Source organism: Plectrocnemia conspersa, unplaced genomic scaffold (assembly GCF_051122295.1).
Source record: "Plectrocnemia conspersa isolate PC_06_02 unplaced genomic scaffold, ASM5112229v1 ptg000003l, whole genome shotgun sequence".
Classification (NCBI taxonomy): Eukaryota; Metazoa; Arthropoda; class Insecta; order Trichoptera; family Polycentropodidae; genus Plectrocnemia; species Plectrocnemia conspersa.
In genome coordinates this window covers 11301930-11321509 of record NW_028277167.1, presented here as the reverse complement: position 1 = coordinate 11321509, position 19580 = coordinate 11301930, and the positions used below count along the sequence as shown (strand labels likewise).

The 19580-nt window shown below is 32.8% G+C and overlaps 1 protein-coding gene across 5 annotated transcripts in view; it reads right to left on the bottom strand.

Moving 5' to 3' along the window:
- Nucleotides 1-19580, bottom strand: part of EcR (Ecdysone receptor) — a 431050-nt gene that overhangs the window by 184505 nt on the left and 226965 nt on the right. For all 5 annotated transcript variants that reach the window (XM_088182126.1, XM_088182129.1, XM_088182127.1 and 2 more), the window contains one exon: nucleotides 15371-15814. In XM_088182126.1, the coding sequence (XP_088038252.1) occupies nucleotides 15371-15749 (379 nt within the window). In that variant the 5' untranslated portion in view covers nucleotides 15750-15814. The remainder of the gene's footprint in view (nucleotides 1-15370; nucleotides 15815-19580) is intronic.

The following is a 19580-nucleotide window of genomic DNA, read 5'->3' as shown; positions in this document are numbered from 1 at the left end:
AATAAAACCAAGACTCTGCAGAAGTAATTTTTATTTATAGTGTATGTAGCATCGTTAAAGCGAGACAACTCATAAAAATGATTTTACACTATAAATTATTACGAATAAAGTTTATAACCCAACATGAGTAATATGAAAAATAAAAGTAAATCCGTAGGATTTCCACGCGAAAAGTCATCAAATCTGACAATAACGAGCATTCAGAACAAAGACGATTTTTTCGGAGAGATTAGACACGAAAACGTGTTCAAATGCGTGACGGACACAATATCGGCATTAATCACACAGTCTGCGGTGAATTCGATACGATTTATATTCTTAATGCGATCCGATTCGGTGCATCAGTACAATGCATTTTTTGTATCGTTATCAAGGCGTAAAAAAACTCGCCAAAATCAAGGTTCAATTGTCGGCAAAATTGAGTGATAAAAAAATATTTTTTTTTTAATAAATATTTAAAGATTCACAAAGTATTTTTTAGTATCATAATAAATTGCATATTATGAAGTAGGAGTACTTATTTTAGGAACATAAACTTTATCCATATAACATAACATATTATAAAGTAATAAAAAATCTGATACTCGAGGGAAGATAAACAGCCAGATATTAATTATTATTTTTACCATAAAACACTCGTATTGAAATGAAAAGGAATTTAATACGCATTTTTTTAAGCTTTAACATGGAGCAGTCAAAGAAAATTAATTACTCGTTTTATCAAAGCCTTGAAAAAATAAATATATTTTTAAACGTTAACATTAACCTTACAAAACAAAAATCAAATCAGGTATGTGACAGTCGCGTGCTTTATTTAGTATTATTTTGTGATAAATCAAATATCGAACACACAATATACATCTTGTACTATGCACGAAACTATTTGCTTTGATGCTTGAACTGAGACTAAAATTGATAAAAAAATGATTATATATTTCGCAATTGGAATTTTCATATAGTAGATGTGGAAAAATGTTTGATTTTCCGTATGAAAAAGAGACGTTCACAGTGCATTAATTTCTGTCAAATTTATGGGTCGACAAACATCGATTCGGACAGTAATTTATAACGAAGAAGTTAAGAAGCTTAAAAAACGCTAACTGTCAGTGTAAAAATCATCGGACCGTTTGACTTATGAAAACGTTCAAACAAAACGCCCACGGCTTCGTTTCGTTTTGATCCTCTCTGTAATACATTGTTGTAATTTATAATTAACGATTGACCCAATTTCGTATTTGTACACAAATGATATATGAATACGCATGTTTATGAACCGCTTTGTAAACATATAGATATTGAATTATATTACGAGTTACTTGTTTTGCAATACATACGTGTTTTGAATTACGAGCATATTTTCGAAACGAATTATACTCGTAAACCAAGGTTCCACTATGTATAGTGATATTTACAAATTATTGAAAATTTTTTAAGAATTCTAGACAAGTCTACTCGATGTGCAGTGTCTGACTATTTTGACTTTACATTGTTTTATCTATATTTTTAAGTACACGTGTTCATCCAAGTTTTCTAAAATATCAGTTAGTTATTAAGGAAATATATTATTTATTAAATCAATATATTTAGACAGTTTTGAAAGAGAAAACGCAATAATTTGATACTTCGAATAGCGTTTGCCGGCACGCCAAACATACAAAATTAATTAGCTACGCAAAACCTTTGAAGGATTATAAGTTTACTGCCCATTGATAAATGAATTCAAAACACAAGTATTTTCAGTTCTAAAAAGCGTGTTATGTAGAAATAAAAACAGTAGTACGAATTTAGTATTCAACTAATAGGTCCACATTTGGGTTAAAAATACCGAGCTAACGGTATTGAAAGCCTTAATCCCAAATTTGTGTCAAGGAATAACTGGCGAGTATGTAGAACGTTACATGGAGCAATTATCTATACGCTATGCTAAAATTATATAACATGTTTCCGTTTTATTACACAAAATGAGAAACATGTTATACAATTTTAGCAAAAAAGTAAATCATAAAACGCTGCTCAAGTATAGAATTATTCTTTAAAACAATTCTTATTATAAACGCTTCGAATCCTTTTCTTAAATCATTCACCACATAAAAGTGCACATTATGATTCGCATTTTTCTCACCGAAGCCAATTAGAACGATGCACTTGCGCAGCATCCAGCGTCGCTTTGATCTCCTCCATTCCACGCTGGACCGAAAAGCGAAAATAATCACACCGACACTTATTTATACATCATTGCTAAAGAAGGAGAGCGAAAAAATAACCACACACAACCGCAACGACGGTAATAAAAAGCGGTTAAATGCGACATTCGTTATGTTAAATTGACCGCGTCCGAAGTTTGCGTTATATAGGTGCAAAATTTATGCGCGGCCCCGGTACATATCAAATTTTTATAAATAACAAAAAATAAGCTCAAAATTCAGCACGTGCAAACATAACAACACACACACGGGATTGTAGAGCTGCAAATAATACGACTCTCGTTGATGTTTGTTGTGTGCAGTTGACTATGCGCGGTCAGGAGCCGAGTGCTTTCAAAGTGCACTGGTAATTCGACAAAGTGAAGGAAATTGCGCAGACGAAACTTTATAATTAATAATCCGCCATACAAACACGTAATAATATCGCTGTGTACTCTGAAAACTACGCGGAATCCGTTACTGAAGAGTACTATTATTACGAATGGACGTTATATAATATAATGTGAAATAATCCGAAACGGCGAGAGAAAGACAACTCTCCGAGGGGCCGTTCATGATTTGTGTCATCCTTACACGAGATATTCTTTATATATATTTTAAGTGCTAAAATATTTTTTTAGCTCTCTATACATACATATGTATGTATGTACATATTACATATGTAGGATATTATCAGGTATTACATTTAAAGCCACTAGTTTTAAATTTTGCTCAGTTGCACTTTAAGACCCATTACGTATCCAGACTGGACCAAATTTTGCATACATCGTTACTCTTTACCTGCGTAAAATTAAGACACGCGTACGTAGTTTAAATGTATTTTTGCAGTGTTTTGTATTGTACTTTTATTCGAAAAGGTTTAAGCTATATTGCAGGATAATAAAATATAGCTAAATCAATTCGCATGTATGAAGCGGAATTCGATCACGCGCGGATTAGAGAGCAAGCATACGTGTCTTAAATATATAAATGCACATGGTTGCCTTTTCTGAAACAAGTAGCATGAGATTATGAGCGTTTATTTTTTAATAAATATGCCATAATGAATCTATTCAGTGATAAAATTATTATAAACTTTAGACTGTTTCATTCTAGGTATGTATAATACGTTATGATTTTTGGTACTAATATTTTCTTAAGTGAAAAGAAACATTAAAAAAATACTATTGTAATATTTATATATTTATGTTACAACCGTCCGTTTTATGTAAAACAGTAGATAAATTTATATTCTATAATTTGTACATATGGCATAAAATATCATTATTTATTTAAACATCTTTAGCGCCATATTTTGGGTATTTTACAGCAATTTGGAAAACCGCTAAGTTTATTACCGTAATTAATTAAAATATTCAAAAAAATAGTTCTTATACGAACAGTTTAGCTTCCGCTAAAATCACTCAACAACAAATCAACTAAATAGTTTAATGGAACATATATAAGCTAATTTTAATACGAAAAGGAGCTCAGATCTTTTAATGTTTGATATAGAAAAAGCTTTCGACACAGTATAGTAAGACGACATTTGATTCATAACTATATAAATACAAAACCGCTGACTATATGCTACTCTTGATACGCTCATATGATGTTTCACTATATAACGAACACTCAATACCACGTAAAACTCCAACTTTCTCCTATACGAACGAATCTCAAAAATAAAAAAGGCATTTTTCAGCGATTTTAACAAGTGCTAAGGGTCTTAAACCAATCGCGAATAATTTACAATAAATTTATTAAAATCTTAAATATATGTATTTTGAGAAATAAAAAATCAACTGAATTGAAACAGAAAGGGCTTGCCGCCATTGTGACCGTTAGAACGACATTACTAAAATATACATGTCTGCTTGTAAATGTTCACATATCAATAACCAGTGATTTTACTAATTCAGAACATTGACATGGATCAAAAAGAAAACACTAAATTTGTGATATTCATATTTGGTTTCACGCGTTTAGCGCGGCGATGTACGAGCGCATGGCTTAATGGTTCACTCCCACATCTTGCACTTGACCTACATCTGGAACCTCTCCCACTGCCCATGTAGTGAGTCCTGTTATTTTAGTGCACTAATGTTACTAGTTTACTTTTTAATTTGAAGAAACGTTAAAAATTACACGTGAAAACTATTCGATCGTTTTATTACAAATTTCATTGTCTTTAAAAAACTATTGTAAAAACATCTGTAGTCACCGATGAAATAATTTAAAAAAATATTTTGGGTTCACTCGACGTTTGTGATAAAATACTATCGCAAATAAGTGTTAAAAGCGCAATAAATCAAAGTTTAATCAGTTTTAAGACTAATACTCTGCACAAGTGCATATTTGTTATGGCGATGTACTGAAGATTAAGGCGTATTAGGTTAAAGCATCGCCAAATGGATCATAGACAAGGACCATTCGGTGCTTTTACAAATGCTAATGTATTGACAAATGTCGACAGCCGGTGAACCATAGAGTAACAAGTAGAGTGTAGTTTTATACAGCTGTTCAAACAGCGGTTACGCAAAGACGTTCTTATAAGAAAGCTTGAGATAAACCCAAATTGGTCTAGGCTTTGAGATTAGCCTGAGCAAAAGAACTTCCTCTATCTTGACCAGCGTATATAAGCTCGTACATAACGTACATCAGACACTTCCATTCAGAATATATTTCCGTCAACAATTTCACTAGATAGAGATTTTGGGGACCACGGAAGCCGCCGCTTCACACTTCCACAAGACTAGATTCTACGAGACGCGGATAAGACCAAGAGTCTATCACGTATATATGTATGTATGTGTTCCAGAAACGTCAAATATGACGAGTGTAAACGTAAGACCCTAATAAATGCTGCAGTAGTGCTTCAAATATGACATTCGTTATTCATGATGCTCATGCAACGTTTTATCTGAAGTCATAGATGATTTTTCACGACATCGAACGACAGCCAACGACTTGGCAAAGCGGACGGATTCGCATTTCCAAACAATACTGTCCTGGCAGCTCCGGACTTGGCACCGTTCCTGGTCTTCTCTCCGCCGGAGACCTTGGCTCGGCTGCACGCGGGAGAAAGTCACCGCCATGACGGGCGCTATTCATAGAGCGACTCCAGATTACTGACCGCAGGAAATGTGTCATTCGGTGGAAAATAAATCTGGTTGCACTCGGGCGCGCACCGGTACATGTGGTCTAAAGATGCAGCAGCTTCCTGCGGCGGTAATGCGATTTTTTTTCAAAATGGCAAGCAACCAAGAATATGAGAGAGTACTCCGAGACGAAAATTATTAATGACAGATACATAGTGAAGATCGCCTGTCGCGTTTGTTTGCTCAGAATTCAGAAGACCAATACGGACCGTGGTACATTTACAACACGTAAACATTTACATAAAACAATCGGGAAATTGGTTTGATAAAATTTTTGATTAAATCGAAGCACTCTCGTATTTTGGCGGATCTGTCGTTTTTAAAGCAAAATCACCGTTCGCCATGTTCGGTCACGCGCCGCTCGCATTATGTGAGCTTTGACTCTTAAATATTTTAAGTGAAAGCTTCACGCTCTTAGATGGTACGGCTATTAATTTCTGGTAATGTTGAAACAATAAAAGCAATAATAAAAAATAAACGTAATAACATAATACACAAAACACATTGTTCTTGTGGTAAATAATATTTTTTTAAATGATAAATAAACACGTATTTTTGTATGGAAAATTGTATTATTTCACAAAACGTTATGTTTACATTTCAAGGATACTGCATTACAAGTTGTGACAAATGATTGGCCAAGGATACGAACAAAATCATTGGAGCAGTTTTCTTAGATTTCAAGAGAGCCTTCGAAACAATAGACAAGTATAATGTTAAAGAAATTAGAGATTATATATGTAGAAGTGAAACAGTTCTAAGATAGTTTAATCTTCGTTTAAACAAAGATTAGAAAGTTAAATTATGCTAATTCTAAAGAGAAAATCTCACGGTGTACCACAGTGGTCCAAATTATTACCATTGTTTTTTTATAATATATATATTAATGATATAATTAATAATATAAAAAAAATATATCTGTCAAAAAATTGTAAAAAAATAGGTACATATATTATCTATTATGAGAAATACAAAAAAATAATCTATAATAATATTATATTGCCCCAATATTATATATGCCTTATAAATTAAATAAAACGATGTTGCAAAATTTACAAAATAGTGCAATGAGAGTAGTTTTAAATAAAAATATATTTACTAGTAGAAGATAAATGTTTTAGTATTTATTTATAAGTTAGAAAATAATATGTTAGCAGTGTATTTTAATAAGTATTTAATACGAAATAAAGATGTACATACATTTAATAATTGAAATGTATAATTTAAGGATATTTAAGGATCGCGTGACGAGAGTAAATGAGAGATATGGGGATGCGGACCGCATGCTCTTATTTCTCACTCACTCTCGTCACTTAGCCAGCGAGCGATCGAGAGGAAAAATATCTCAACGCCCGAGCTTGATAAGATAGGTATAAGAAAACGAGTACGGCCAGGGGAATATTCCACGGAGGTGTGAATCTGTATAATATTATTTGTATGACAATCCGTAAAAATTAAAATGTAGCGGGTTTCTTCAATGGAATAAAGAAACATAATCGTGCATTAAGACATAATGTATATGATTAAAGTATTTTTTAATATTCTGTTTATATGTATGTTTAGTATATAAACAATTAGCTATATAAGCTAAATAAATTATTAAAATAATAATATATCAAGTTTCAATACATCCAAAAACGACTCTTAATTCACTACCTCATAAATTTACTTAAGATTAAATATTTGAAAGCTCGTAAATCATAATAAAGCATTACGTTTAATTACATATTATATAAGTTTTTAAGATAATCTGGTAATGCTTTTTTAATTTCGAGTATGTATATTATATGTAAATATCATAACGATCATAACCAGCATGATATACAAATGTCTGGAAGATCGGAATTAATGAGCATAATATAATTATACCTTCAGATTTTTCTAGAGCATCGTGATCTAGGTCATGCATGGTGACGTTTATTGATTGTGAGTTGTAAGTTGTAAAATATATATCACTAGTTTATATTGGGTTGATGCAAAAGTTATGACCCTTTTTTATGATCCTAGGTAAAAAAAATTTTTCTTCAGAAATGATGAATAGTATCTTATTTTAAATGACTCCATTGTATAAAGGATACTTTCCCTCTACTTTCTATTCTGTTTTGGCCTGGCCAGAGTACAGTGAAGAGCCCTTGTATTTTTTCAAAATGTCGGTCGATAAAGTGCATTTACGTCATTTTTTACTTTATGAATTCCGTAAAGACAATACCGCGAGTGTGGCAACCAAAAACATTTGCGAAGTGTTTGGAGCATATGTCATCAAAGTTCGACAGGTACGAAGATGGTTTACAAAATTCCGATCTGGGGATTTTTCACTAATTGATAAACCACGTACCGGGCGGCCATTGAAATCTGATGACGACAAGTTAAAAGTCATAATTGACACCAATTCACGTCTAACCACCAGGGAGATCGCGTCTATGACGGAAGTCAACAAAACAACCGTATTAAGACATTAGAACCGTATGGGGATGGTTTCGCGGTACGACATTTGGATACCTCATCAATTGTCGGCTGCCAATTTATTGGACCGTGTTTCAACGTGTGTTGCTTTGAGTGCGAGACAAAAACATGAACCTTTTTTGCATCGTTTGGTAACGGGAGATGAGAAATGGGTCGTGTACAACAACGTGACAAGAAAAAGACATTGGGCTATACCTGGACAAGCCCCATTAACAACTTGGAAGGCCGAAATCCATAAAAAAAAATTATGCTTTGTTTTTGGTGGGATTGTAAGGGTATTGTGTATTTTAAACTCTTGGAACGCAATCAGACAATTACAGCAGAACGATATTGTCAGCAATTATCCAAATTTAACATCGCCCTTCAAAAGGATAGACCAAAATTGGTAAACAGAAAAGGAGTAGTATTTCACCACGACAACGTGCGACCACATGTGGCTATGATGACCCAACACAAGCTAAATGAGTTGAATTGGGATGTTATCAAGCATCCACCGTATTTTCCTGATCTTGCTCCTTCCGAATTTCATTTATTCCGATCACTGAAAAAATTTTTAAATGATAAAAAATTTGATACAATAGAGCAGGTAAAAACATCCCTTACTACATTTTTCGCATCATAATCCACGGAATTTTACACAAATGGTATTTATAAGTTCATAGAAATATGGAAGAAGGTTATAAGAACTGATGGAAATTATATAATTGATTAAATAAATATTACAAATCTAAAAAAAAAATGTTTAATTGTATATGTAAAAAACGGTCATAACTTTTGCATCAACCCAATATAATAATATCAGTCTAATGCATCATTACTCAATTATAAGTGTTGCTTGCGTTTACTCCTTAGTGACGCATTAATCCTTTGAGCGGTATCGCCGTACATGTGCGGTGGTCGATCTTTCACTGTTTTAAGGTACCCCAGATAATTGAATATTTACATATTTAACTGAAGAAATAATAAATAATAAACATTATTTAGAGAAATGGTTGCAATGAAAGTGATACATCTGTGTCTGCTTTATCATATATTGCTCATTACTATTACTTTGTACCAGGCCGCTTAAACGCCGTATTATATACGCGCGCATAGAACAAAAATGACTCGTTTAACATGATACTTATGAGTGGTCGCGATACAGATGCTAATCGGTTCTTCTAGAACTTCACAGAACTAATGTTATATTACGATTTGATGTTGCGGCCCTGGCCGGGTTGGGCGCAAAGCGTGGAGGGCCACTACGTTAACGGGTGAGAGGGGCCCCGGCTGCACGTGCCGCCCATTGATGTTCGGCCGGTGGGCGGGCCAGGAGGTCCCGGGACGGGACGATCGATACGGCGAAGTGGGTCGCAGCCGCCTCTGACCCGCTTACGGGGGTGGGCCCCTCGCGGCACGCACGCCCCACGGGGCCTCGGGGGCCTTAAACTCCAAAGCCAACCTACCCCCCGTCGCTGCTGCACTTTCGCAACGTGACATTACGGTGACTTTGAAAACTCGGATGGCGCCGTCGTTCCGCCGGCCAACCCTTACGAAAGCGGGAGGGTGCGATTTTGTTTTATTTCATAGGTGATAATCGATAAGACAGGGGTGGTTATTTATTGAGTGTGAATATATTCTTTCGCTACGCCACATTATATTGTCACCGGAAAAAGTTACATAGATTTTCAATGATTGATAATGACAGAGCACGTGACGGTGTTGACGTTTAATATCATAAACTTTATCATGTATGAGAAAGCAATTATTATTTATACACCATACACACCAGATTGTAAAAGAATTTTTGCGTGAAAGATTAAATTAAATTTAAAAAAAATATATTTTGTGTTAATATTATAAGTACCTGGTGACATATTGTTGTGCAAAAGAATTAGGCAGACGTCGCAGATTTTGTCAATTTATTGTAAACATGAATCAGAATGTATATATTGATAAATTATTAATTCGACATAGCAGTTAATAGCTAACACGCATATTTTAAATCTGAGCTAAGAACAAACTTTTCGTTTGTAATACAACAGCCATCGTCTGAGGCACATCGCCAAAGATTACACATCACCGTAACGCGATTAAAATATTCTAATCTAGCACATAGCCAAAAATCGTATCATTATAATAAAACAAGAAAGTTACGTCATTGCGTCGAGGAATTCAAAAATACAGATACTTCATAATGAAAATCGTGACATTTAAAGTTTAGCGCCGATGACCTATTTAGACAATGGAGGTAAACTTACTGAATGGATGAGCATATTTTTGAGAATGTAGTTTTTCAAAGACTTGTTATTGGGCCAAAACGCGGCATTTTTATATCCAAGGATCATCGTATATTCTGGATGAGAAGAACGCAAAATACTCAAAAGGCATTTTTAATCATTTGTTCGCAGCGAGCCGGAATTTAACATACGAGTGCGAGATTCGGATAATTTACGATCGAGAATGGGATTAGTTGGAATTTTCTCTCGGACGAAACAGTTGCGCGCCTCTGCATTTAAAATAAATTTGAGTAAAAAGAATGAAAGGAAAAAATGCAACGATATATGCACTGCTGCAATACGAATGCGAAAGAAATGCAAATTACACGAAACATCTTTTCCGAAAGGATGAATCTTTGCGTCTCGGAGACTGCAACGATCCCTCATGCGAGATGCTCCTCCGAAAAGCTTTTTAAATAATAAGTAATAATAAATAACATTGTACAAGTTTTTCAGAAAGATAATTACAGATGTATTTTTACTTTCTTTCGTATTAAAGGATAGTAGGAATGAAATGATACATTTCTAAAGCCTATTAATTTAGGAGTGACTAACCCTTTGTCCGCGGCTGGTATTTTTGCACGCCATTTTGCACTTTGCTAATATGTGGTGGGTTATGCCATAAATTCTTAAAATATTATAGTTCAATAAATTAAAGTGATTTTCAGCCTTGAATTATATAAAATAAGCATATTACATGGCTCAATGATTAATGGCACTTTTAGGTGCCCATTGCATACTGGCGTTTATAGATGCCATTCCCGGTCAAAGGACTAATAATAACTTTAAAACACCAATTTGCATATTTTTAGAGGGAATGAGTTATGGAATGGAATTCTTGGTTCCAATGCCATATTTTTCAACATAATTCGCGTACATAGTATTCGATATCCTTATATTACTTTAATAGAAAGCGACGTACATAATTTTTTTAAACCAGCCTGGGCGAAGCGGGGTGCGTTAGTGCCCTATTTTTTTCGTATTTTTGCCATATTTTTTAATACGTATTTTATGTAATCCTGTAATGAAATGATACATATATGTTGTAATAGTAGATTATTTTATTAAATAGAAAAAGCGAAATTTCACCTTTTGTTGTTGTAAGTGTATGTCCTATTAACTATAAATTGAATTGTAGAACAATCCTTTTCAAGAATATAGTTATTTATGGAGGAAAAAAATATAACTACTTAAACCATTTAGTTATTTATGGAGGAAAAAAATATAACTACTTAAAATAACCAGCACGATAGAGGAGTGATAAATTAACAGACTAATAACCCGAAAGACCTACGTTCAAATCCCATATGAACCATTGTTTTTTAGTATATGGGAGATCGGAATTAGTGATCATTATTTTATTTTATTCTTTATTAAATCTTCTGTTGTAACCTGACAGGCGTAAACCCAATGCGTTACAACGGGGTAAATATGTAGCAACTGAGTAAGTCAATCAGATATAATGAATACCTACAAAAAAGTATAAACCACTAGTCTGAAAGTCTGGGAATCGGTGACATCTATATTAATAATTATAAATTAAAGCATGTCTATTCTACATAGAGAAACTTAGTTTCGATTTCTTGAAGAAAAAATATTAAAATATGAAGAATAACTAATTTAAAAAAAAATACTTTTATTAGCAAATTTTTTTAATTTTTATGCTTCGTATTTTTTTATTCAAATTTCTAATCGACTAATAAATAATTCTAGGTTTTCACAAAAAATCGATTTAAAATAACATTTATTTATATTTAAATATGATTCCGATCGACCATTACAGATTAGGTTTACCTAGTTTTTCTTAATCTCACAGATTAATATCGTGATGATTAATTTAAATCGAGCTAGGTCGTACATATTAAGTATTGAAAATTATTTAATAATAGCTCACAAAGAAATACCACAAAAAAACTTTTATTTTTGGAACTAAAAATCCTAAATGGTAGAACTGAAACCGTAGCTGAAATCAACTATTTATATGGGTATTGGAAACTGGGGTCCAGCCATCCCCCAGTTCGCACAGAGAGCATTTTTCTACCCTAATTACTAATTACTACAAATAAAAATGTGTTTTAAGTTTTCTTATTATACTTTAATTTAACAGCATAATAAAAAAATATTTTAGGATAATTAAGCCTATTTAAAATTAATATACTGCTGTTTTATTTGGGAAATGTAATTGAAAAATAATATGAATTATTAACAAAATATTATTAAAATCGGAAGAAACTTATCTATAGCTCCTCATGATAAACATATATACATATCTGCAACAGTGGCCGTTGGCCATATAAAATTATGAAAGCATTCCTTTATCTTAAAAAAAGTAATATATGCACGCGTGATTTAACTCTGTTCTTGGCTTATTTACTTGCATACAAATCAGAACCGCCAACATATGTAGTATATGTATAGATGCGTGTATAAAAATTCATAACAACGTTTAAGGTCAAATATGCATACATATGTTGTATGTAAATAAATTTATATTATACATAAAAAAAGCTCTAATTATTGACCTTGATTTCGGCTTATACAAATATTATATTTTAATTCTGAGCTTAACAACTTTCCATCATAAATAAGCTCCCTCAATTAAACAATTAGTTATAATCTACCTATTAATTTTAACAACAGAATCTATATATTTTTTTACTCAAAGGCGCTTAAAAGCCACAATACATTTTCCAAGAATGAAAATTTAAATTGGTCTAGAAACTTTAGCGTAAATTCCATCTAAATTTACAAACAGAAATCTCAAGAATGCCAGCAGCTGATTGACTCTATTGCCTATTCAACTTTGTACAACATAAACTTTTGGATGGGGTTTCCTTTACAAATAAATAATACGCATGTTTAATTAATTTATGTTGTTTTACATAGAATTTAATTATTTAATCTGATAATCGTTTATTGAATTACCACTTTTTCATATACGATTTTAATAATCAATTATTGAAAAGCTCTGAGCTTGAAAGCTTTGTTGAATATATCGCCTAAAATATTTAGCACGATTGACACGTAAACATATCAAGTTCAACGGGTCATAAAACCGCGGCCTTGACTTATTTATAAAAAGGCCTAAAAAAAAAACTCTCGCATACGCGGCGATGCTACGTGCAAGTGTTAATGTGTATTTTTTGCATACATCTGAAAATAATTTCCTACGTTCTATTTTCGAGCACAACGAAGATCGAACTAAAATCCGCCCAGCGATGAACACATGCGATATAAACACACGCTTTCTTTGTTTCAAAGGTTATGATGGAAAACCCCCGAAGGAACAGCTAAATTTTGAAATATAGTTAATTTGTGTATATATTTTATTCACTTCAAGGACGAGCGATTCTTTATGTAGAAAAATTCTTTGAGTTCTATTTTGAGGCGATCCTCCAGACAAATCGGACAAATATACGCCCGTTTAAACTCAAAAATTGCTCACGAGCCAAATCGCTCTAACGAGACGCAAATTGTATATTACAATAAAAAATATATACACAAATCAGATAGAATACATAAAACGTTTTAAAAGTCGAGTTATGAGATTCGAATCAGACAAGTCAAATACACCAGCAGTTAATTAACTCAAACAGCCACGATAATTAATACAAAATTCGCTGGATTATGACGCTTTCAAGGCCGTATAAATAATTAATTATTTATATACTCGTCAAAGTTGTTTGAAATAATATCGATCATGTTCATTGTTATGATCGATCGTACTCAAAATAAAAACATATTCATGCTAAAAGTTCTTAAGACGATTGATTTTTTTACATGCACGTGTGTCTTCATTATTTAAAAGTCATAAATCTTTTCGAGCGTCGAAGCCTAAATGGTGTTTCACCCCCTTTTCAACTTTTCCATTTCGGTCAGATCGACTCTTCGCGGCAACATCATCAATCAACGTCAGCAAACTTTCAAATAAACTGAAATTGTGCGACGCAATCTTTTCCCGAATAAAAATATACACTCGGCTATTAGGTCGATTATTAGGTATTTGTTTACAAAAAGTTACAGTAAAATAAACGCACTCGAAAATGAATGCTAGTATTAATATAATATAAGGCAATGGAAAAATAGTTTAATTTTTTTAATGATAATGACAATGCTGAGCATTACAGTAAGTGCGTGATCACGATCAATATTTATCGATTGGCCCATAAATTCTATAGATCTTATCTAGAAATCAGTTCTCGATAGTTAATAATTTTAATTTCTAGCTTCATCAGTTTCCAGTGGTTTTCAAAGGGTTAAATATTCTAGGTCAATTGAGAAGCTTGGCATTTATCGTTCCAAAAGCTCATAACATTATTGCAAAGTACAGTCTTGCACTCACACCGCAATTTCGATAAAATGATCACCCACTGTATATACAAGTGTATCTTTGAATTTTTATATTTTAAATTAATCAATCTATATTTCAGATTCTGTATTTTCGCTCCAATTTGAACCTATTGTTCGCATCGTTCTTTGTGCAATAACTGCTGCATTTGATGCAATTCATCTTCATTGGAAGTTAAGTGGCAGTTGCCAGGCGGTTCATGGATTAATTGCATCCTTCATCACGGCGAACGACAAGCATTAAGTCTACTTTGGACGCCGACTCTGTTATAATACTACAAGAACAACAGCGCCAGAGAGACTATGACGAAACGATAATAAAGTACGAGACAATAATTAATAGCGAAATAAATTAAAAGTACCATCAAAGGGGAGTGATTTACCAGCGTTAACGTTGACGCATTCAAAGGCGACAAACAATGGGTGTTCTTTCAATATATACTACGTTATTGGAGTGTAAGTTTGTATACACAACACTAAAAACAAGGAGGTGACTCATTAATGCTCGTCTGGGTGAAAATTGAAAGGTTTCAGAGGTCGTTCCTAGTGCAGTCACGCGATCCGAACAGTTTCGTGGAGATTACGCCGAAAGTTTGAACGGTAAACGATAACATCGGGTGACTAAGCTCAACGGTGTTTAAAATCCTCCCCGAGATTGTGCCCGAAATAGAGCAACTAAAGTTGGCGTGGTCACTATCGTGCGCTCTATAGATTACGACGAATCGTTAATTGCAACGCTAGACCCGCATGCACCCTTCCGTGCGATAAGAAAACACATTCAAAGCAGATGGACTGCTTCGCCACTAATAATAATAACAACACAACACCAAAAATGTGTGATCTGGCTGTTAACCAAGAATTATTGCCTTTTTTTAATCAACGTGTTATAATTATTATACAATATATTTGTGACAAAACAAAACTACAGAGTAACCGAAGATTAAAAAAAATGACTTACCGTTTTTTCCATTGGGACTGTAGGGATCGTAGCTGCCCGAAGACATGGGCGAAGAGTATCCATTGGAGATGTGCGTGTAGGGGTGTGAGGGAGGCCCCGGAGAGGGGGTGAGGGGCGCGGTGGTCGGCGCCGGCGACGTGGCCGATAACCAGTCGTCGGTCCTGGGTCTCTTCACCACGGAGCTGAACGCGCCGACGGGTGGCGCTGCCCCAGACGGAGGCGCGTGAGCGTGCCCGTGGCCGTGCCCGTTGCTCGTGCCACCCGCCTGTGGGGCAACGGACGTCGACGCCACGTGCTCGGCCTCTACCTTCACGGGGCCCATCATCAGGTTGTCGTGGGCCGGGCCCGCCCGATACAACATTTCGTGCTTCACTTCCATGTGTCGTGGGCAGGGGCGCGCGTTACCGCAGCCGCATAGCTCCGCTCGTCATCGTGTACAATCAGCTGCAATGAAAAAATAAGACAATATTAGATTTAAATTTTTAAATTGCATACACTAGTTCCTAGGAAATTGAAATAATTGTAAAAAGTATAGCACACAAATAATCCAGTAGTATAAAAACCATGCATATCACGAAATCTATGCCTTGTAGAACTTTGTGTTGAGACAACCCGAGAATTCCCGACTTTTGTGTCATATCTTGTCCGAAGATTATGATTTTCTACTAAAAAAGTTAAGATAACTTTATCACTAGAAGTATTTGTATCACTCAAATAGAAAATTGCAAAAAAAATAAGCAGCTCATTAGTTCAACACATTTTTTACAAAAGCCAGACTATGTTGCCAACAAAAACTATTTTCGAAGTTGCTCCCAAAAAATATATTTTAATAATTAAATAAAGAAGATTTATTAGAACTACTGTTTTAAGGTAACAAAATTAAATTATGAAGAGAATACTAATTACGATTTCATTAACATGGTGTTGACAATCAAGGAAAAATAAAACAATTTACTAATAAACCACCAGCATATTTACCCCGTGAAAAAATGTAGTGAACGAAATAAATTTAAGATTTTGCAAACAACTGGAGAATAGACTTAAAATCTGAATATTTTATATAATATTTGTTTACAATTAAGCCAACATCAGCGGAAAGCAAGAGAATATTCTCAACGTAAAAAAAATGCTTTGAAAATCAGAAATTGATTATCTGATTCGTACATTTCGTCTATTTTTATTTTAATAATATAATTGTTACCTAAGTGTATGTATAATATACACAAATATTTTTCAAAAATAGTTTTTTGTTATACTTTTACTGGTAAGTAAGCAAAAGTCTAGATTCCCGGGAATCCCTTGGATTTGTTTTTTTTTTATAAATACTAAAACTTCAAAAAAATCTGAAATTTCAAAATCATCTTGGTATGGCTGTTAATAAAGATTTAGAAAATATTTTTTGCTTCACTTTTTATAATTAACGTGAAAACAGAAACCAAAAGAGTTGTATATAATTGTGTTTAAAACACAATTACTATTTATTTTAATTTATTTTTACTTTTATGTATCATGTACATTTTATAAATATACATATAATATTTTATTTCGTCTTCATTATTTTTTGAATACATATATTCAAATACACGAAACTTAGTATTAAATATAAATTAAATATGTTTATTCCAAAGAGAAAGCAATATCTTACAGTGAACTATAGATGTTCAAATTAGGGCCATTGTTGTTTATAATATTATTATTGACATATAAGTAATATAAAAAATGTATGGAAAAAAAATTTTATTTGAAAAAATTATTTAAAAATATTTTTTTTGAAAAAGGTTTTGGAAAAGATTTTTTGCGCAAACTTCAAGAATTTTTATTCTTCCAGAAATCAAAAGAAAGTTTATCTGCGTAGCATAGACATGCTTTAATAGACAAAAACAGTTTTTTTTTTCTTCACAATTTTTATACTTTTTTTTTTAATACATTTAAGATATTTTTAATAAACTGTAAGTATGAGCTCATTTTAAAAAAAATCGACCGACCAAGTTCGATTTAAATAAGCTATCACGATCTATGAGATTAGAGAAATGTAGAAAAACCAAAGACCAAAAACAAATATAATAAAAATAATCACTAATTCCGATACTCTGATATGATACAATATAAATTTAAAAACACTAAGGTCGTTATGGAATTCAAACCCAGGTCTTTCAGGTCAATGGTCAGCGACTTATACCACTCATCTATCATACTTTTAAAAGACATATTAATTTGTTGTATCGGTTATGTAAATTAAGTGGTCGATAAATTAAATAACAAATTAAGTATAATATAAAGATGGTTAAATAATAGTGTATTTAAACTAAATAAGAATAAAAGTAACTGTATTATTAGTAATTATTAATATATGTTAGATAATGACATAAGCAAAGTTAATAATACAACAGATTTAGGAGTAATTATAAGCAAAAAATAAATGTTATAAAATATTATAATAATATTATAAAAAATACATTAGAATATACTATTTTAGATGATAAATATGTTATGGTGAAAACGCAAAAAAAAAACAATTTTCATTAGTATTAATATTTTGCCTTATTTTAATTATTGTGTAGCAATATATGCTTAATAAATTAGATGAGACTATATTGCGAAAAATACAAAATAGGGCAATAAGTTTAGTATGAAATAAAAATAAATTTACTAGCTTTAGAAGCATGATTAAAATATTAGAATGGTTGGATGTCCAAGTAATATTCAATTTTATATGAGTTACTACGTAAAAATACTACGCGACCAAAATAATAACTAAGAAATATAAATGTACATAGATTTAAAACTAGAAATAGAGATAATTTAAGGGTAAATAGTTGAAGCCGCAGAAATAAATAAACGAATTTCATTAAGGAAATAAAGAAACACTTTCGAACATTAAAAACTTAATTTTTATTTACACACTTTTTGATATGTTGTTGTTATGTTATATAATTAGCTATTAGCTAAATAAATTATTTATAAAAAAATGATGTACATTTAGCACATAAGTAGACAGTTTTACAAATTTGTTTTATGTTTTATTAATGTCGACTGTATTTCAAATATAGTCAAAATTATATAAATTCACTAATCCATATAATAAATGTTTATTAAAACTGACTCGATCCGTGTCAAACCCCGGAATTAAGACAACAAAACAAAGGCCGAGATTCCTAGACGCAGCCAGCGGAACTTCTGCCGAGAGCAATAATTTAAAACACATTACAGCCTCGATGAGTCACTTAAAATGCCACATTTATAAATCAACTTAATCAGCAACACAATAAAGCATTGTTATAACAACAGCGTCAAACCGTCGAAATGGCAGAGTTGAAGCCATGTATCAAATAAAATAAAAATTATGATACACGTTTAAATTGCGGATAAAGAGGAGCATAAATCAAGTGGATCGATTTCAAACAACGACTTTATTTTTTATTTAATAACATATTTTTGAATACTAATAAAATAGCAATAACAACGGTGGCCCGAATACAGTAAAATGCTTGCATATTTAACCCTAGAAACCGGTTTACGGTATAGAAGTACCCTAAACAGTTAACAAATTCACACTCTTATTTTAATTTAAAATTTATAGCCTTTTTAAAATTCAAATAAACATAAAGCTACTAATATAAATCATATATAATCAAGCTTCAATTTTATATTTTTAAATAAAACACAAATGTGATAATGTTTACAGTTCTAACAGAATACAGCGTCTGTAAATTCATTTAGAAGCCCGACGCATAAAAGCTTAGCTTACTTTTACAGGTGCAATAAAGCCATCGAAATAAACCGCGGCGACCAATAAAGCCGGATATAAAAGTGACCCGACCAGAGGCAACAAGTACCGCTCTCGTACCATTGTCTCGGGATACTAAAGTCAGAATTAACCGAGAAACCGCGGGGGCGAACCGGCAACGATCGAACCTTGCTGTAATGGGATACGAAGGTGAAATATTATGTTGTTCATGTATAGAATATTGGACAAAGGAAAACTGAAAATACAACAGCAAAAAATACGTCACGGGTGGTGGTGGGTGATGGGGAGATGAGATAAATGAGCTTTTCGTTTTGGGGCGAAATGGCGCGATGCTAAACCAACGGTGAAAAGCGTGCGATATGCTGAATGAATATTCATAAAGCGGCGCTAAAAAATGCTAAATTAACAATGTTTTTTTAGCTTTGATGTTGAATGAATGCGATACCGTCTGACAGCATAAAA